The sequence below is a fragment of the Mytilus edulis genome, chromosome 3 (assembly GCF_963676685.1).
Source record: "Mytilus edulis chromosome 3, xbMytEdul2.2, whole genome shotgun sequence".
Lineage (NCBI taxonomy): Eukaryota > Metazoa > Mollusca > Bivalvia > Mytilida > Mytilidae > Mytilus > Mytilus edulis.
This window is the reverse complement of record NC_092346.1, coordinates 21,466,437-21,488,756: the sequence shown is the minus strand read 5'-3', so window position 1 is coordinate 21,488,756 and position 22,320 is coordinate 21,466,437. Positions and strand designations below refer to the sequence as shown.

Sequence of the window (22,320 nt, the reverse complement as noted above, 5' to 3'; positions counted from 1 at the left end):
GGTCAAGGTAATATCAACCTACCAGACAGACATGTACACCTTACAATCATTACTATACAGAATATAGCTGACCTGTTCTTTGTAGTAACTAGTTCATGTTAGGTGAAACCTGATAGACAGACATGTACACCTTACAATCATTATAATTCCAATTCTATACATGAAATAAAGATGACCTATTTTTTTATGGTATAGATATAGACTTGAACACAAAAACCTTACCTATATCACTGATCCAGGAAATGAGGTTGAGGTCAAGTAAACCTTTTCCGATAGACATGTAGACCTTGTAAAGATCCCATATAGCAAATATAACTATCCCACTATTTATGACAATTTAAAAAAAAAATTCTAAGCAAGGAAATGAGTTGAAGGACAATAGAATTGTGATAGGTAGAACCTTTGTAATATAAGTCATCTGCATACAAGGTATGAACCATCCCACTCATCTTCCCTAATCAACTAAAAAAAGTTTTATAAAAACTGTTTAGACGCTGCAGGTTAGTAATACATATTTCTCACATTCTTTGCAGGGAGACAAAAAAATTATGATTTTGAAAATTATTGATTGAAGTTATACTAAAGTTGTGACATATGACTAAATTTTCTTCTAAGAAGTTTTAGAGAGAATGGTTATGAAGCAAAAAAAAATCTTTCCCAGGTTGTTTTTTTCCAAAAGTGTGAAATAATGACATAACTCAATATCTATATTTTCCTTTTATTCAGCAATGTACTTTCATCATGGCTCTACATTCATCAATTATCTGACACAACAAACTACCTTATAGATCCAACATAATGATGATAATGAGATGATCACAAGCCCTGATCATCACCTTTACAATACAGGTAATACTATATATATTATCCAATCAAATCACCCATATAATAATAACTTGAAGCTTTTTTTTTATATATTACAGTTTGTTTGGTTCATAGAATTACTTTGAAAGCAAAGTTATTTAATTGTTAAAATTGTGGCTTTTATTTATAAATGAATCCACCACAACATTACCAATGTAAAACACCAGCTCTATCAAACTGTTTACGAATAATTTTGAAATCACAATGAACTTTCACACACCAATCTAGAGTTGTTTTTAATGAGTTACACCTATTTACCAGAGGTAAATCAGCATAAACAACCTCACCAAACAATCGATTCTTACTATGACATAACAACATAAACATTGTAACATAAGAAATATACGCCAAAGTCGTCCATACAATAAACAACTATAAGCAAACGCTCTCATTTATAACAAACTATATATATATTAGAATAAAATTAATGGACCTCTATCACACACACACATACATGCCTATATATACAGTCACACATACATACGATAATGGAATGATAAATGGCTAGCACCTCAATGATCAGTTATACATAAACACTCATTTAAAAGATCAGAGACCGGTACAATGTATGGGTGAAAGTGTGAATGAAATGGAGATCTGATATTTTTAGGAATATCTAAATGATTGTAAACGGAGATTGAATTTTAGAAATCAGGAACAAATTGCATATAACAGAAACTCCTTCATCTTAGACATAATTATTTTGACCTTTTGTTTCTTAATTTCTTCAAAGTAATTACCTTCATTATCTGAAATGTTTCAACCAAAAATGTGAAATGCAAAGGATGTATAATTACTCTGCATATTGTCCAATATATATATAGAGAGAGAGAATTAAAACTAGAGGCTCTGAAGAGCCTGTGTCACTCACCTTGGTCTATGTGCATATTAAACAATGGACACAGATAAATTCATGACAAAATTGTGTTTTGGTGATAGTGATGTGTTTGTAAAAAAAATGACCATAATGGGCAATAACTCCTTAAGGGGTCAATTGACAATTTTGGTCTTGTTAACTTATTTGTAGAACTTATTTTGCTCAACATTATTGCTGTTTACAGTTTATCTCTATCTATAGTAATATTCAAGATAATAACCAAAATCTGAAAAATTTCCTTAAAATTACTAACTCAGGGGCAGCAACCCAACAACAGGTTGTCCGGTTTGTCTGAAATTTGACAGCAGATAGATCTTGACCCAATAAACAATATTACAACATGTCAGATTTGCTCTAAATTCTTTGGTGTCAAGAGATATAAGCCAAAATCTACATTTTACCCCTATGTTCTATTTTTAGCCATGGTGGCCATCTTGGTTGGTTGGCAGGATCATGCCACACATTTTTCAAACTAGATACCCCAATAATGATTGTGGCTAAGTTTGGTTAAATTTGGTCCAGTTGTTTCAGAGGAGAAGATTTTTGTAAAAGTTTACGGACGCCGGAAGCCTGATGACGGAAGCCAAGTGATGAGAAAAGCTCACTTGATCTTTCAGGTCAGGTGAGCTAAAAAAGCATACTGAATCAGACAATAACTAAAAAAATCCCAATGATACTTCATATAATATACATATTTTTTTGCTGAGTAATACAATAAAAAGATTAAAGAAATCATAACAGGAAAAATGTATGTAGCACTAGTTTTGCTATCATTTTGGAAACCAATACTTCTTTTTCAAATATATTCTGCCCTAGTATATGATATACAAGGGACATGAGATTTTATATGAAATTCAAAAAATAATTTTGAAATGTTATCATTGTCAGATACTATTAAAATGAAACCATAATAAAAGATTTGAAGTTTATAGTAACAATACTTAAATTTCACCTGATATGCTACTGAGGAACAGATATTAAGACCCACAAAAAAAACCCCATAATCACGCTAAGTATGAAAATCACCAACTACCAATAATTGGCAGAGTGCTTACATTAATTGCACAAGATTTGTTAGGTTTCTATTGTAACAAAGAATTGAACACACCTTACCTAAAACAAATTATAATATGTCTATGCAAAATATAGTAAAAAAGAGTTCTTAACTGATCAAGCATTAATGACAATGGTTACTGTAGTCAATAATTCTCTCTATGATGTAGTTTGTTTGAAATATTAAAAACAGATACAGTTGTTTACAAATAAGATGACAAAATTCATTTCAGCATATAAACTGAGAATGATAAACAAGAAAATGTTCAAAATCTAAAGCAATTGTACAATCGACAATCCCAACCATAGTGTGAAGTTTGTAGTAATTTGTTTAAAGCATACTAGAGCCAGCACATAAAATTTTAAAATACCTATCATTTATCTAACAATCAAAGTCCCATAACTCTGGAATGATTTATCAGAAATTTGTTTAAATTAAATGCTGAATTATTTTCATCAATTGAAACAGTTGTCAGTAAATCAATCCAATCAAACTCAAGATATGATACAACATGAGAAAAATATACTTAAACTGGACCACTAAACCCAGCTCAGAAAACTATAAAAATTGAAAAGGAGTAGAGGAAATCAATCCTAACATACTTGAGTTTGTGTCTGATATGTGAATATTCAAAGTAAGCTTACTTCAGTCAAACTGAATTTTATATTTAAATTAGTGTGGATTAATTTATTTGTGTGGGTACCAATTATCAGGGATTTAGGAAAACTTGTATTTTCATGGATACTTGATTTCTTGGTTTTCAAAAGTCTGAAAATAATCAGACAGCAAATTTACAATACAATGAACATCTAAATTTGTGGTTTTTCTGTCCCAATGAAAATCCATTAAATTGGTATCCAACGAATAATAGTGAATCCACAGTACATGAAAATTGGTGAAAGCAAAATTAAGTTATTGAACAATGAATTGATGAAAGGACAAATTGAGGGAAATTGGTAAACCATAATAAGTCCCTCATAAACAGGTGTATTAAATTGATTTGTGGACACTAAAATTACTACCATGTTCCACAAAGATCTAGCAGATGCTATTATCATAAATACATTAAATTATACAAGCATGCAAATGTTGGTAATGGTGAATTCATTATTTTTAAAACAAAATTCTAATATGTAATAAGATTACCAAGGTGAATTTTGGTGAACTATGGTTTTTGAGATTTGGTGCTATATCTGTTTTTCATTTCTTGTTTTGTCATAAATTAGGCCATTGGTTTTTTCATTTGAGTTGTTTCAAAATAAGTCTTACGTTTTTTTTTTTTTATCATAGCTGATTTTACAGTTATCTCAGCATAGGTTTTGCTTATTATTAAAGGCTTTAAGATGACCTATAACTGCTTCAATCTATTTCATTTGGACCCTGTTGGCTGGTTGAATCATCGTTAATCAAGCCACATCTCCATATTTTAGAGAGACATACAAACAAGGGTAATCTAAATGCCCAAGCAACATTCATGACAGAGAACAATAACATGCTAATTGGATTTACAGAGATCAAGAAAGTGTCTGCATTTTAAAAAATACCAATGCTAAATAACAATGATAATTCAAATAATTTTTGTTGGACTCAACATTTGCAAACTTAAAATTAGCAAAACTGCTTTTTTAGATAGATATTTTTTTGTCATTTCAGGCAAGGTGTGTTCCGGATGCATGAATTAATATTTCCAATAAGCTAGTCAAATCTATTGTTTTAGTCTGTGGCTGTCTTCTCTTTTACAGTATGATTATCAGAACTAGGGTGTGAAAACTTTTCTAATCGTCTTCGTCGTACTTCATGTTGTTCATCCTCATGTTCTTCTTGTGTTGGATCTTCCCAGGTGGGTATCATTTCTTCTATAGGCGGAGTATAGCCTGTAGCTCCTTCTAAATCTGATAAATCTTTAACTGAAATAAAAACAAATTTAATTAATGACCAAAATCACAAACAGATAACCCTTACCCTGCAAAACTTTTAGTATATTGAAGTAAGTGAATTCTATTCTCTCCCCTTTAACATGATGAACTGGTATAATTTCCCTTTATGCACATCTTCAGGGTTTTAAAATGTAAAATTTAAACATATCATTTCACTTGGACAAAGATAACTTCAACTTTTATGTCTAGCTTTAATCATTATTTATCATGAAGATAGTTAAAGTAAAATTTTGGAGTTAAGATTCATAAAATGAAGATTTAATAGTTGGAAATAGTTCATGAAATAGCTATAGGCACCTTCTTCACTTCAAATGCTTTTCCATTGTTTCTTAAGGTGGTACCAAAACAATAAAAAAAATAATAATAATTTGGCTTGTTAAATTTTCATAAAATTTTGACAAAATATTTACTTTGACCCTTTGACAAAAATATAAAAATTTCAAACAAATAGAACCAATAACATCACAAAAAAAATTCATTGAAAGTAGGTCAGTTTGACAAACACTATTGACTAATTTTGAACATTTAGAAGCTTTATATTTCCTTAACAATACAAGGCATTAAAACGTTTTCCTAATTTTACAGAGTTATCTCCCTGAAGTGTTAGGGACCACCTTAATTGTGGGTCTCATTGGCGTCTAAGCGTGACACATGAAATTATTGTGTCGTGAAAACGGGAAATGAGGTCTAGCGGGTCCTGGAAAATGACAAAAAAATGAAAATTGTTTACGTACATAGTGTAAGCGGGATACGGGAAATCTGACAAAACAGTAAGCAGGATCTGGGATCGGAACCCCCCAATGAGACCCCCTCTTTTAAACATGTTTTTGAAAGTCTTTAATAATTTTTGTAAGGAATGCGATGGTATGAAAATCAACATGATTTTAATGGCCTAAAATTGCAAAATCCAAAAGATATGACAATGCTGATTTCCATTTTAAGAAACAAAACAAAAATAAATTAAAACTTTGTTTTAAATAAAAAAAAAGAAAAAGATGAATACGCCATAACAAGTTCAACTTTCAAAATTACTTGTTACGACTCATTAGAGCTGCTTGTTTTTAACTTGTTTTCAAAATGCAAAATGATAAAACATGTTGCCTGCTATATCATAGAAATGTGTGTTGAGATATCCTGAACAATATAAGTAGGAGCACATTTTAAAGAAATGCATTGACTATATTAATATTTTTTCCATTAACTTTACTTACATCTAATAAATATATGATCTTACCTAAATCCCTATCATTGTTAACTACTGGTGATGATTCTTTAGATTTCTCCCTACTAGATGAAGAAGCATTATTTGTATCTGTTGGTGTTTTATTACTGGGTGTACCAGATAAATTTATATTAGGTATGCTGAAAGAAAAGAATGTTTGTCTTTAAATACAAATGTTTCCTTTGCCAACCAGAATCATATAGCTACTACATTTTGTGCAAATACAATCAATCAGTCCTGACCAATTGTTATAAAGAACAATGGCCAAAAGAATGTTTCAATCAGCATTCTCTTTTGATTTTTTTAAATTCAATATATTTATAATATAAACTTTTCATATCCATTCTGAATTGCTTGGATAAGGGTGCTTAAAAAAAGAATTTTAAGGAGTATAACTTCACTAACACAATTGGTTGATAAAGGAGAAATAGTGCTTACAATGCTATTTGTTCTGGGTAAAAACGATTTGTTACACCCTGGTTTTGTAATTTGATTAATATTATGTTGTCTTCCTTGAAAAATACTTCAAAATTTGCCAAGAACAATTTTCATATGAAATTTATTTCTTAAACATTTTGATTTGCATTCGTAGCTGGGCTTTTAAATGTTGTAAATTACAAATTTTTCAAGAAAAAAATATCTCACTAACAGGCTTTGAAAATTTTGACAGAGTTCATGCTTCCAAAATGTCATATGTGAACTTGAACATTTTTGTAAATTGCAGTGAAATAAAAACTATGACATTTCTGGATTATATGAGAACTTAAATTATTTTCACAGAATTAAAGAAACGTACAATTATTTTAATCCCAAAGCCATTAAACAACGATTTTCAAGATTTCATGCAACATTTTGGAAGCAAACTTTACAAACAACTGACATTGGCAATTTTGTAATATGTTTTATTTCAAACGTTTTGATTGGTCTAACTGTATGTTATTTTGTAATACCAAAGATTTCCTCCCGCCCAAACCATTGGTGTCAAAAAGTATTTTTAGCCCAAAAAGTCATATACGACATTTTGGAAGCCCAGTGTCGAATCATTTATGTTGAACTCATGTAAAATATTGTTGATATAAACATTAAATATTTTTTATTATCAAAATCAATCGAGAACTGTAAGTTGGAGAGAAGGTTTAAAATTAGAACCAAAAAATTTTATTATTAGCGTTATGCCATTTTAAAATTTTAAGGCTGACAGTCACAACATTTCATCAAGGACTTAAATTCTGAGTTATATCTGTAAATAATAAGTGTGCTTAAAGCTAATGATTCCATGCAACTACATACCAAATATAATTCACTTAATATCATATAAAACTGAACAAAATAGTAATAAGGAGCTGCCCCAATTTATTTAAATTGTTTGGTGATTTTGTCCACTCTACTTATTACATAACTATATGTATGTCTGGAGACATGTAAAGAACTGTACCTAGACTGTGATGCTACTGTGTTATATTGTTGTATCAGTATCATAGCACCATCTAAAAGGCACTGTATATCTCTTAACCATTGTATCCTGGCTTCTACATTTTGTCTCTCTTGGCCTTCCATATTTTTTAATTCTTCGTCAGTTAAACCTTCAGGTCTTGTTGGTGGTAAAGGCATTCCTTTAAAGATAAATCATTTAATTTTAAGATATCTAGAAAAAAAATACACAAAACTAGTTGGTGGTTTGCTTAAATTTGAAAAAAAATAAAATAAATACTAATAGCAGGGAAATCATATGATGTTTGATTAACAATATTTAATCAACTTTTAAATATATATAATTTACCAGGACAAAAGAAAATAACGTGAATGTAAGCAGTAAATTTGTGTGCATGTGTCAAACATATTTCGTGCTAATTAGAATACGGCATTGTTTTCAAACCGAAAGAAGGGTGTTATATTAGAATAAACTTCACATGAGGGTATATAACATAAAGAGAGTGCATGTCTGAGAAGAGTACGATACAAGAAATTTGGTACAAATCAAATATTCAAAAACTGCTGACAAAAATTTGATGATAGCAATATTTCTGGTGATATTTATTTATTCACTTTTTGTCTTGTCAGCATGACGTGATGTGAATTTCAGTCAATGAAATATTAGCATTTATATAAATTGAAAACCTATTGTAAATATACATAGATAGAAAAGAGCTATCAACGATGGAATATCAAATCAAATGAAATGTCAAATGAAACCTGTCAGTTGTACAGTGTAAATTGCGGCATGATTGATATGTATTAATAGTATTTGTCCAACTTCAACCTTTCTTAAGAGGAGATATTGATAATTTTGTATTATTACTGTGGAGAAAACATCAATATTGCTACACTTTGATAGTTGACATATTACCTTGACCACCATATGGCATAACAAATGGAAACATTGGTGGCATGAAGGGTGGCATATTTGGTACTGCTGTGGGCCAAGTTGTTGATGGATGTGTTCCAGTGGCAGATACAGTATGAGTTCCACTCCCTGGAGCGTTAGGTGTGGTTGGTGTAGCTGGGGTGCCAGTTGTAGATGCTCCTGATGTACCTTAAAGATAAAGTTATCTGATTATGGCTTTAGATAGTAAAATAATTTGATCAGCGCATGTTTGCATATAAGCATCAAATGTGGACTGATACCCTGATTAAACAATTTAATGGAATCAAACAACATTACAAGTTTAAAAACACTACATTTTTATTACGAGCAATTTTTAAATAGAAATATGTCACAATCAAGCATTCTGTGAGTATTGCATGGCAATACATAGGTCCCTTCTGGTTAACATTTGTTTGAATTGAACCAAATTATAATTTGATCTATAACTTGTCATGGTGTAATACTTTCATGCTCTACATTTAGAGAGCATAGTTTGAACATAGGTACAGACAGACATGATGCATTCAATACACCCTTAATTTTGTTTTCATAAATAAAATCATCAACACTGAAAAAATGTGTAAAAAATGAACTTGTGTTGCAAAATTGTTGAACAGTAATATAACATAATACTGTAAATTCAGAAATTATTGCAAGATTTTATTATTACTAAAAATGCAACAAAGTTGTAAATGCAATAATTTAAAATCGCATTTTGAAATATTTATATGAATTCAACATGATTTTTCTCAAAATCATAAAAATTAAAATCATGTTCAAGTCTAAAATAACATAATCGGAATAACAAATGCTTGCAATAATTTCTGAATTTACAGTACTTTCCAATGTTATTGAGTTAATTATAAAAATAAAGTAAGTTCTTAAGTCTAAATATTGATTTCCTTGGTTGACAAGCCTTTTTTTACCTGGTTGTTGTACAGGTTGCTGTGGTGGCCATCCTGGTATAGGTGGCATACCGGCAAATCCTTGAAATACTGTAAATACAAAGTCAAATGGTCAGTGCCAAAATATACTTAATAAAACAAAATAAAATAGTCACAGAGAAACCTTATTACATGCATTTAAAAATTAACTTTTGATTTGTTATTATTTATTTTTATTCATTTATAGGAGGAACAATATGACAGAACCTAATAGCAGGAAGTTCTGATTCATAGATTTTGCAAATTTAAAACATGGTCATTTTGAGTTTTTGAAAAATCATTCCACATACAGATTACAATTATGTTAGAAACAGGGGATGATTAAAATTCAGACAATGAAATCAAAGTAAAAAGTCATCTTAGGAGGAGTAAATACATTACTGCTAAACAAACATTACCAAAAATAAAAGGTAAAAATCTCATTCAGTAATGAAAATGATGTAAATTGTCTACTGCCCTATTAATACTGAACAAAAAAAATTAAGATTTCAAAGATTAATAAAAATTACAATACTTACAGTTTTGTGGCATTTGTGGTTGTTGAGGTGGCTGTTGTTGTTGTGGTGGTGGTGTTTGTGGCACTTGCTGTGGTCTTGGAGCTTGTAGAACATCCATTCTACATGTTGGACATGTCTGTTGCCGTTGGAACCACGACCGTAAACAGCTTGTATGGAAGATATGGTTACATGGAAGTTTCTTGCTGAATTCAAGCATGTCCTCTCTACATATAATACAAGTATGATCTCCAGCTTGTAGCTCCTCTGGTGTGGCATCTGGATAACTGAATTATAAAGACATTTGAAGCATAAATATAGATCATTCCTTATGATCCCTACAAATCTTCTAAAATGAATATAAGATTCATAAAGTGTTCCTTTAAACCTTGTGTCTCATCTGTGATTACTGCTGTCATGTGGCAAAACATGATGCTGATCGACAAATAAGTCCATTTACCAGTAACATATAAAAGGAATAAAAAAAATATCAAAATTTTGCCCTTGGTAGAAGCATCTGTAAAAGTTTTGTAAATTCTATGAAGGTTTGAAAAGTTATTCACAGTACCTTATAGATGACCCTAAAAAACGAATTAGTCCATTTTATTTGTACAAACTGGGAAAATAGAAAGAATTTGCCAAATCTACAAAGGGAGATAACTCAAGAACAATGGAAGTGACACCACAAAAATTACTCACGAACTGCGTGTGGTAGTAATAAGCACCAGGGCTCACACTACTTCAGATTCATAGGGAGAAGTGACTTCTCTTTTTTGAAACTGATAGGGAGAAGTGGTGAGATTTGAGAGAGAAGTGCTCCATCAAGCGCTGCCCTACAATGTTTTTACTATAGTATAAAGGTATAAAGGGTCATATGTAAATAATGTTCTTTTCATATTGCTCAATTCATATCTGAGTATACAATTGGAGTAACAGTTCAAATTCAAAGTTGTTTAATTTTTTGTTCTTGTGAGAAACTTTCAACTGAAAATCTAGCACTGAAAAGAAATTTTTTATGTCAAAAAGGTAAAGAAATTATAATATATCAATTATAATTCAATTAAAAACTATCTTGTTTATCAGGTTTATGAAATTCAGTGTTTCTCATCACAAGATATACAAAGTTAAGCTGGGCACTAATAATTGTTTCAGAGTTCAGCAACTTGAATCAATATTTTGAAACAATCCATATAAATTATATATTATATACATTAATCAATTAGATCTAACCAAAATAAAATTGAGAATGGAAAGTCTGTTAATGCATGTGGAATGTGTAATGTTTCCTTTTGGGACCAATATTCTTCTGTCAGCTGTTCCATTCATGTGTCTGTAGTTATTATTGTAAAAATAATAATTTCTGTCATAGCTGGTCTGGTTCTGATCCCTAGTTAGTAAACGGTCAATGGCAGACAAAGAAAATTGAGCCCTGATAAGCACTATGTATTAGTTTCAGAACATTTTGTATGCGGCAAACTTAAGTTAGAAAATGGAAACCAATTTTGGAACATACAGAAGGATGTACAGATGGACTACTGTAAACCTTAATATCAGCACCATTTGCAGAGGCATAAAAACAAGTCCATCTCTCTCACTGTAAAAATATTAAGAAACAAAAAAAAATTCAAAAAATTCAAAGCTTTGATTTAGATGGCAACTTCTATACAAGATATAAAAGGTATATTATCAGACTGAATCAGTTGTGGAGGCATTGTAATTAAACACAAGGAAAGGTTCTTTTTCAGATTACACTTTCAACAGAGAGTGATTTGTGTGTGACTTACAGTGTGTTCATATTTCTTATGGCTCTCCTTGACATAATCACATCATGTAAGGCTTTCTTAAATCCCCTGGAAAAAAAAGTACATTTAGTTTAAAATTTTATCCATATAATGTATAAAATAAAATACTGTCACAACTTTACCATGTTCATATAAGTTGCATTTGTTACGTTAATAAATCATGCAGAGTGAAAACCCTCATGAACCAAATAACATCCTTACATAAATGGTTTACATGTATATCCTTTTTATAAAAATATTTTGTTGATTATTTTATCACAAATTCTGCTGTTAGTTTTTCTCTTTTTCTAACTTGATTAACATATTTTCATGTATGAGTATTTTATAGCCGACTATATTGTAATGGTTTTACTTATTGTTGAGGCTTGTATGGTGACCTATAGTTCTTTAGACCACTTTATTTTGACTGATGAATAGTTGTATAGTTGGCAACCATACCACATCTCCATATTGTTTTATAGTTTCCTCCTTAAATATGAATCGCTCATAAATATATTTCTAGATAAGGTGGTACCTAACACCTGAACTTAATTAATTTGGCTTGTTTAATTTTCCTAAAATTTTGACAAAATATTTGCTTTGACACTTTGACAAAAATATAAAAATTTCAAAGAAATTGAACAAAACCTTATTGGAAAAATTTCATTAGATATATAGCATTTCAGCAAACACTAATTTAGATCATCAAGAAGCTTAATATTTCCTTAACAATAGAACATGATTAAAACATTCAGCTGATTTTAAAGAGGTATCTCCCTGTTGTGTAATGTACCACCTTAAAAACATTTGAAAATCAGGAGATAATGGTAGCTTACCTGAGTGATAAATACATTGGTCTAATGGCAAACAATGGGAAAGTATGCACTTTTATCATGATCATCATAAATGCCAAATACAATACAACTTTAATAAAACCTAGAATAGATAATAAGAAAGCTAATTTACACGTTAACATAATAGTTTAAACTTCATAAAATCTGTATATCTATATTTTTAATGAACAGCACACTGAAATATTTTTAAACTGATGAAAAAGGAAGCACATATATATAAAATTTATAGTTACATCTTCTCTTTCTATTATCTGTAAAGATCAGTTTTCTTGAAAATAATAACTATAAAAATTGAGTTGCCATCCTTTCCAGATTATATAATGTGATTCATGTTTATTTAACGCATCAATGTAAAAATATCGGAAATTGATGAGACTGTCATTAAAGTGAGAGGGTTAGCGCTATAGAACCAGGTTTAATCCACCGTTTTCTACATTTGAAAATGCCTGTACCAAGTCAGGAATATGACAGTTTTTGTCCATTCGTTTTTGATGCGTTTTGTTATTTGATGTTGCCATGTGATTATGGACTTTCCCAATTGATCTTCCTCTAAGTTCAGTATTTTTGTGATTTTACTTTTTCTCCTTTACAGTTGAAATGGTACTCTCCCGGCACTCCCACTTCCTCCACATTAAAGACTTATCTTGGTTCTTAAAGCTATCCTCTGTTCATCAGAGAAGTAAATGGAAGAGCTTTTTTTGTTGCAATACATGTATCATTTACTTTTAACATTTCTATTCAATTTCTTTCAGACATATACCATCATTTAATTTACACCCCTGATTATTAAAGGTTCAATATATCAACACTGCACCATCTTAACCCTACAGAAATCCTATACAGTGTGTTCTATCCACCCACTGTCTTACAAGACTGAACATAGAAATGTAAACAGTAGGGTGATAACAATATTTACCTAATACTAGTTCTGTATACAACAAATAAACCGCTTTATTTTCCCATGGATTCTCATTCTGTGCATCTAATGTGTGTAATATATACTTCACAAACGCCATAAATAACACTGTCAGAAGAATAGCATACTGAAATTAAAATATCACAGTTACACGCATTAGACATGTTATTAGTTAGTATTCATAAACATGAAAGTTGAAAAGCTGCAAAAATTATAGAGAACTACATATATTGTACTATCATCAAAATTTTCAAATTACTTAAAGACTTTTTAACTTATTTAAAGGTTAGGATTATTGTAAGTGTTTTATTTTTGTTGACTTTTATTAACGGCTATGTTTTTTACATCTACATGTACATTATTGAAATTCAATAAAGCTTCTTTTTATAAAATGGAGGCCACTTTAAAAGTGTTCAATAATGCACATTTCATGAGCACCACTTTGGTCAGTAGGAATCTACTTTTTCACACTGTTGAAACTGTATTGGATGACTAACAATAGTTACCTTCAGTTGGTATTAATCAATTTATTTTAAACAGCATGGTTATTGTGTTCTCTGGACTCAATAGCTTAAAAAAAAACTGGACCAAAACTGACATTACAATATGTTTAATGCTTAATTAAGGGTCATCTATATATATATAAAATTTCTAGTATTTTGGTCTGAATAAAAAAAATCTACGGGTCAATTTTAGCTTTTTGTGAATGTGTTTAAACCCTTTTACAGAATTCCAATAGGCTTATTTTATATGAACTATTACCTCAAATCCAAACACAAGTTGAACAGAAGCTCCTTTCACCAGAGTACTATAGTATGCATGGTTGATAAAATACAGATCTAATATTCCAAGCAATGTAATTAAGGCTGAAAAGAAAAAATAGATGTTATACATGAAAGACTAATGACATACTCAATTCCGTCAATTAAATTTTTTAGTAATACTAAAATCAAAATTATGCAAAATAAATATCTATATTGTAAACACTTTATATTTTTTCTTGTACTAGATGAATAAAATTTCCAAAGATTTGACTAGAAATAACTAAATTAATTTTTTTTTTTGTAAATTTGTCAATTTCTGGTTTACAATTTCGATATTCTTATTACTATTGCATCTATTTGTGAAAGTATACACATAATTACATTTACAAGTTTGTCTTTAGAAGAGGGGTGCAAAGGGGGGTATTTGCACTGAAGAACGCGAAATAAAATTGCCATTCCACGATGAACGAACAACTAAAAATTTCTTGCACGTTGATCTTTTTACCGATTTCACGAAACACGGTGAATAACGAACCTTTTTCGCGGCTGCACGTGAAATAAAAATGGCAAAACACGTTGCACGAAAATAACGCTTTACCACCCTCTTAGAAATCGATACACAAAATTAAAATAGGGTTGTGAGACAGTGAAAAGTTTCTTTCACTCACAAATTAACTTTTAACTCAGCACTTACTTATTGCTCTCAAATGAAACAACAATGAAATAATAGGACTTCTCTCCATCTGCAAATATATGATAAATGTAATGAAATAATAGGTAAATATATGATAAATGTAATGAAATAATAGGTAAATATATGATAAATGTAATGAAATAATAGGACTTCTTTCCATCTGTAAATATATGATAAATGTAATGAAATAATAGCTAAATAATTATATGATATATGTGATGAAATAATAGGAGTTTTTTCCATCTGTAAATATATGATAAATGTAATGAAATAGTATGACTTCTCTCAATCTGTAAATATATGATAAATATATAAATGTTATTATCTCATCTCCTATACATATCTAGGAATATGATTGGTAAAAAGCAATCACATGGAGACAGTGTATATTCCATATTGGGTTAGTAGGCGGGGCTTATTTTAATACATGTTTAGTAATGGTGTTATGTCCCTTTATAAAAACAGATTGACATTTGGAAAACATCTTAAAGGTTTCAACAGACAAATTTATTGATGATGAAAGATTGAAATAAATTCATAAAACACATTTAAAGCTAACAAATTTTTTTTGTTGGCATTTGTTTTTGTATGACCAATGGAAGTAGTTCGATAATGCTAACAGTATTGAAGACTTGCTCACTTTAATAGGTCACAAGTCTAAATACCACATGTTAAGATAGTCACTAAGATAAATTTGTAACATAGTGTGCTAATGATCAAGTATGGTATATATGGGGTCAGTAAATTCCATATGGGGATTCCAGCTTCCCTCTCAACGATGACCCCATATGGAATGTATTTACCGCATATATACCGTATTAGGTCACTAGCACACTTGTTCTAATTTTTAACATTTATGTCATCAAAAAGATTGATTTAGTTGACTGTTATGTTTGCTACCAATTCCAAATATATGTATAAAATTATTTCTAAAAGTTTTAAAGTAATTTGACTTTTACCCCTGGAATGCAAATACTTACATAATCTATTCTATCCTCTGCTAGCCAATGGAAACATTTAAGAAAGAGAAGAATTGTAAAAAGAGCCACAAATCTTGGACTAAAGTCATCTCTAAATACTGTAAAGGCTAGACAGGTTTCTGTAACTGCATACCATGACCTCTCTATTAGATGCTGAAAATAGATGAATAATCATTGTTAATATATGAAATATTGACTAATAAAATAAAATAAGAATGTGTCTGAGGACATGCATGCCCTAGCCCAAGCTTAGAAGAAATTTAAAGGTCCCAGTGAAAAATCTACACAGAAAACAATAGCTATTGCATTTATTCAATAGGACAGGTGAACTTACAAAAGTATAAATACCTTGTACAGATAGAGATGGTACTGTGGAAAACTTTTATTGGGTTCGCAATAATAGTGTGAAAAAAATACATAGTTAGGCATGGAGAGTAGAGTTATCTCCCTTCTTCATCCATATTTTTTACTGTTTACTACTTATGAATGTCATATTTTCTTTTGACTATCAAAAACTTGATGATTTAATACGGATGTAAAACAAATGTCTTGCATAATTATAGTTATTGAAATTTAGAAAAGAAAAAAAAAAAAAATCTGACAACTAGTTCTACTCGTGAGTCCCATGAAATTTTTTGTCTATTCTTTGTAGTGCATTTTGGTTATATATACATTTTAAGCTTCCAATATATATGTGAATTTGATCCACTCTGATGGCAGTTACCACTCAGTTCAGAACATCTAACAGTAGTACTTTGTTGATTAAATTATTACCTCCATTTCAGCAGGTCGAAGCTGACCAAAGAATACTTTCCTCATCAGTTTACCCATCAGTATCACAAAGACAAAGGCCTGAATATACAGCATCTGCAAAAATAATAAATAATATATTTTTAGTATTTGCAAGGTATGATCAAGTTCAGTAAATTTAAAGTTTAACCAGATGCTCCGCAGGGCGCAGCAGAGGTCCAACCCTGAACATTTTGGGCAAACATGGACACAACATTCAAGCTTGATACAGCTCTGAATTCGGATTGTGATTAAATAGTTGACACAGCAAAGGTTTCTGACACAGAATTAATATGGTCTAATGAACTTTAAAATTTTTGTTTTGCTTTTGTGCTGTTGAATATCAATCCCCTAAAAAAATATTTGAAAATTTTTTTTTTTAATTTCTGAAATCTGAAATGAGAAAAATTTTACCCTCTCCCCATTTAATTCATCTGCCCTGTTCCCTTATTTCAAAAATAATCTCAATTCAAATTTTAAATGGTGTTGGCAACAATACCTACTCATTTAAGGAGGTAGACCTAGGTTAAGGGAAATAACTCTTAAAATCATCAGTACGTTTGTGTCAACCATTTTCAAAAACATATTCTAAGCTTCTAGGTTACATAGATTATTTTCAATCTGTTTCAGGTAAATGCTTAAAAAACATTGATGAACTTTTACAAACGCCTAACTGATTTAAAGAGTTATCTCCCTGAACCAAGGTCTATCCCCTTAAATACATCATAGAGTATTAAAATATAAAAAATGACTTACAGTCATGGTTAAAATTAATATTAATTATCAGTAACTTCTAAAAATAATTTACAGCTAAACATCTCAAGACAATCCTCATTTCTTAATACATAATTTTCAAGCAATGTAAGGGAGGTTATCAAGTAATCAAACATATATATAAGAGTATTCTTTAAATTTCAATTGCATTACCTCCCTTACACTGCTTTTAAATTGTCTAAATTGTCCTTTCACCAGAAAAACACTTGTTTTCCCCCCTTTTGAGCCCCTAATTGCTTAATGATTTGAACCATAACCATCCCTCCCCCGCCATAACCATCCCTTTGTAGTATAATTTCAGAGAGATTTATACAATTAAACACAGGTTATTGACTGAAAACTACAAAAATGCTTCTTTTCGGACCTTTTTTTTTGCCCCCTATTCCTAAATGTTCAGGGATATTAACCCCAAACTGAATCAAAGCCTTCCCTTCATTATATTGAACCTTGTGGTACAATGTCAGAGAGATCCATACAGTTACAAATAAGTGTACTGTCTTGAAACTACAAAAATGTTTGTTTTTGGCACCTTTATGGCCCTTAATTTCTGGACTGTCATGACTGTATGCCCCATAACCCTTGAAATATATCCCAACCTTCTACTTACTGATATGAACATTGTGGTACAATATCAGAGCAATTGAAATACTTGTACACAACTTATTGTCCTGAAACTAGATAAATGCTTGTTAAGGCCCCTTTGGGCCCCTTATTTCTGAACCGATGGGACCATAACCCCCAAAATCAATCCCAACCTTCCTTTTGTGGTAACAAACATTGTGTTAAAATTTTATTGATTTCTTTTTTCTAATACTAAAGTTATTATCCTGAAACCATCCGTCTTGGGATGACACCGATGACGACAACGTGATACCAATATATACGACCAAAATTTATTTTTTATTTTTGCAGTCGTATAAAAATTGTCCATACAAGAATATACATTTGTAAAATTTTAAAACATATATACAAGTGTATATACATGTATGTGTGTCTAAAAGCATGCACTAAAGTATCCTTTATTCTGAATTTGAAATTATGTACAAACTTACTTTGAGCATTGCACAAGATAATGTCTTCCTGCACTGTTCATCATTTAAATGCATAAAAATTGTCTTTTTGATTTTCTCAAATCATGTCTTTCGCAAGAAAAGGATCATCTTTACACATTCCTAAATGACATTATAATTTATGATCCGTAGATATGAAATCTCAATGTCCGTACGACTGAAGGGAAGGTAACCAGCGTTTTTATTTCTCAAATATTTTATGCAGTACAATATAAAACTTTTTCACCCATTCACTTTATACGGGGGACTTCGTCTTTCTTTAACAGTAGAAAAATCATAATTTTTTTTTTTTTAAATCAGGAATATTTCCCGAAATTTTCATTGTACTAAGGCCAGGGTTTTTTAATTTGTTTGTTTACAGATCTGCTGACCCTATTTTTCTGATTTGCAGAATGAAAATAAAATTGACATTTCAGGCTTTTTTATTCCCGCCGACCCTAACAAATATATTATCCTTGAAAATTAAATAAAATATTCTTTTTTGTGAAATGAAATGCATTAAAAACTAACAGAATTGATAACACTAATAAAGTTGTGTTGTGAAAAAATAAAACTTCAAAAATAATCTGTATTCTGCTATGTGTATATGGATCTAAAAATAGACAAATCAATCATAACTGACCTTGAAATTTCTTTTGCGCAAATAATTTTGCAGAACGAAACCTGTGTTTAAAACCCATTACAGAATAAGTTCGTTTTCCGTATTTGTCATCATTCCATACAATGCATTGTCTCATAGAAAAATGGAAAATGGACTTGTCCAAACATGGAAGACATCAAGTTAAAGTACTAAATATAAACAAATCATTTGGAATTTTCTTGTTTCATAAAATCGTCCAATAATGAATTGGATATAAAAATGGGAATGCATGACAACTGAGTGATGAACCCGATATCCTTGTTTTTCCAGTGGACGAGTCTATTACGTTTTTGACAAGAATGTAGAAAACTTAATTTTGTACGACGTGAGTGCAACTTTTTCTTTAATATCAGTTTTCGTGCTTGAAGATCATTATTTACCAAGTTTCCTGAAATTGATAAAGAGCTACCGTTTTTTTCTTGTTTGTTAAATGACGATTTAGTTTCGTTTGTGTCTGTGGACACAACCCCCCTTTTTGGAAATTATTAGACGATGTCATACGATGTGATGTAACTGTTTTATGACAGCTGAGCAATAATATTTCATCGAACTAAAATTGAAGATGATTACAAAATAGCATACCAAACATATTGTTAGAAAGGTGAAATATATTTGTTTGCATATTTTTCTGTCTTGAAAGAAATTTTTTTTTTTCGACCAACCGACCCAACTTTTTCATTGGGAAAATCCGTAAACAAACAAATAAAAAAAAAACTGGCCTAATGAACCAAAAATCGTTTACTCTTTTTTTGTCACTTTTTTTAATTACCGCATTTGCACAGAAATCTACTTCCTTCTTCCGGTCTTGCATGTCTTGTTTGTCATGATACTTTGAGTGAAATATACATTTATCAGTCCAGAAAAATATAGGAAGGAACACATAACAATTTTATTTTTAATTATTCCTTGGTAGTGTATGAATAAAACGTTACCTGATGATAGCGTTTCTTTGTTTACATTGAATGTGACGTCATAACTACTAAAATAATGTCACAACTAAAATTCCTAACAACAGAACCAAAATCGGAAACGTTATGGTATTTCCGTTTCTTTTTTAACAGATTTTGAAGTTAAAATATGTTTGTATAAAAAAAAAAATTATACAGACTTCTTCCCCTTTCACAGGTAATGCCTGCCTCATATGACATTTAATGTGTGTGTTGGAAGTGAAGATGCCTAAATTAAGTCATGTGGGGATGAAAGTCAAATGACAGAAGTCAGATAAAACTAACTGAATACCATATCACAGAACTGGCCTATTGCTAGTATTGTTTTCCAATTAGTATACAACCCTTATCGCCTTTAATAATAATGAATTTAATAATGTTCCACTGAAAAGTGTTTCATTGTTTGCATTCAACAAGTTTTTTTAATTTTGGGTTTCTTTCCCCTAAAACATATAAAAAAGAAGATGTGGTACATGTATGATTGCCAATGAGACAACTATCCACAAAAGACCAAAATGACACAGACATTAACAACTATAGGTCACCGTACGGCCTTTAACAATGAGCAACGCCCATTGTTCATTCAATTCATGTTCATAATATAGACATAGTCATATTCATCAAATTTAACAAAGGATATATTTGGACTATCTACAATGTATATCTTTACTAAAATACAGTATTCACTAGGGTAAAGCTGATGACCAAAACTGCATTCACGGTCATCCAAAGCGATCTGAGCGATTTTTATCAAATCCAATTTCCTGTTTCATACACATTTCTTGGTAGCAATTTGCGATTTCCGTGTGAATCTTTTATAAAATAACATCGTACCAATGTATGCTTTGTAAAGATAATGATATAGAAACCCTTTAACAGGCAATACAGAAACCGATCTTATTTTTCATCCAACATCTTGGGATGACCGTGAATGAAGTTACGCTCATCAGCTTTACCCCAGTGGTATTGTTGTTGTTGGACTATGCGGATGACATTGTCATTGTGAAACGAACACATCCATTTTAGGTAGTGCTTTGTTCATCCAACAAGGTAAAAAGGTACATTGCCTTGTTGAATTTATAAAGAAACTGAGATGGAAGTGTACAATGCAATCAACAGATACATGTACATGGTCCTGTCATACAGAAGTTCCAGTTTCACTTACAGCCATACTGGGGTTCGATTTGGTAATGTAAACAACAGAAGGATAAAACTGTTTCTTTTGGTAGTATGCATTTCCAATTACTGCTCCTGTAAGAACAAAACTTAACCCCGTCAACAAAACCGTTCTCATTTTCAAAACATTTAGGTTTGACATCTCATCACAAAATGGCGTTATTTAGAGTAAAAACCAGATGTACTCCGAAAATTAAGAAATATTCCGAAGATGTATGAATTATGTCCCTTTGACAAAAAGACAGATTTGTCAGCTTTTAAAGTTACCTCCCTTTAGTGTGTCGTGGCTTTACATTATTGGATTTGTATTAAATGGAAATTGGATTGCCACGTTCGTAACGCTATTTTTTTAAGACTTAATTGCTCTTATTGAAAATAGAGAGGACGCGTCGCCGTGGCAAATACGACGCGACTTCACGGATGTTTTTATTCTGTATAAAAAAGGAATCGTAAACGTATATTGATCTATATTGAGAGTCAAGGATTTGTATAGTCACTATACAAATCCTTGGTGAGATTCAATCGATTTCACTGTAAAATCCTCAAGTTGCACATACAGAGCTATTTGAAGAAATGCTAGTGGGAAATGAAAATGATTTGTCTTTAATATACACTCTTGTAAATGTGTCTATAATTTTGGTAATTTTTAGTGTGTGTTTTTCAATAAAAGTGCAATGTTCAGACCTAAAAAATGGAAAAATCAAGTTGTCTAAAATTTTATTTCAAGAGTTATTTTGAATACCTCTATTATAGACATGTTCACGGTAAATGAAAAGTGCAATCTTAAATACTCTTCAGAATGATTTTTTTTCTTCAAAATTTATATTCTGTTTCGTAATGTCTACTACGAAACTGCTTCTAGTCGCACAAGTGCTGGCATTTTAATGTCTCCTATTGACATTCTAATCTTTTATTTTATATACTGGAAAGATCTCAATTTTTCTGAATTGGAGAATCATTTTTTTTTATTATCGATAAAGATTATACAGTACTTCAAAAATAAAGGTACAACTAGTAGACATTTTGATGAGTTTCGTAGTTGACAAAATCCGTTTCGTGAGTCAGTGGACAAAAAGTTTCGTTGTAAACATCAACCATATTCTATGTTGATAAAAATATATTGAAAATGACATGAAACTAACCCTTGTTATTTGTTTTGCACGAAAGAAAAATTAAAA

The 22,320-nt window shown here is 30.6% G+C and overlaps 1 protein-coding gene across 1 annotated transcript; it reads right to left on the bottom strand.

Annotated features, from left to right (window-relative positions):
• Nucleotides 1-704: 704 nt before the first annotated feature.
• Nucleotides 705-21,330, bottom strand: LOC139516015 (E3 ubiquitin-protein ligase synoviolin B-like). The gene is made up of 14 exons (XM_071305820.1): nucleotides 21,132-21,330; nucleotides 16,521-16,613; nucleotides 15,747-15,899; nucleotides 14,767-14,815; nucleotides 14,071-14,174; nucleotides 13,309-13,435; nucleotides 12,375-12,474; nucleotides 11,542-11,607; nucleotides 9,782-10,044; nucleotides 9,246-9,314; nucleotides 8,302-8,487; nucleotides 7,390-7,567; nucleotides 5,967-6,094; nucleotides 705-4,702 (listed from the first exon to the last, which is right to left on the bottom strand). The coding sequence occupies exons 1-14, from the start codon at nucleotides 21,282-21,284 to the stop codon at nucleotides 4,509-4,511; spliced, it is 1,863 nt and encodes a 620-aa protein (XP_071161921.1). The 5' UTR covers nucleotides 21,285-21,330; the 3' UTR covers nucleotides 705-4,508.
• Between the last annotated feature and the right edge of the window lie 990 nt (nucleotides 21,331-22,320).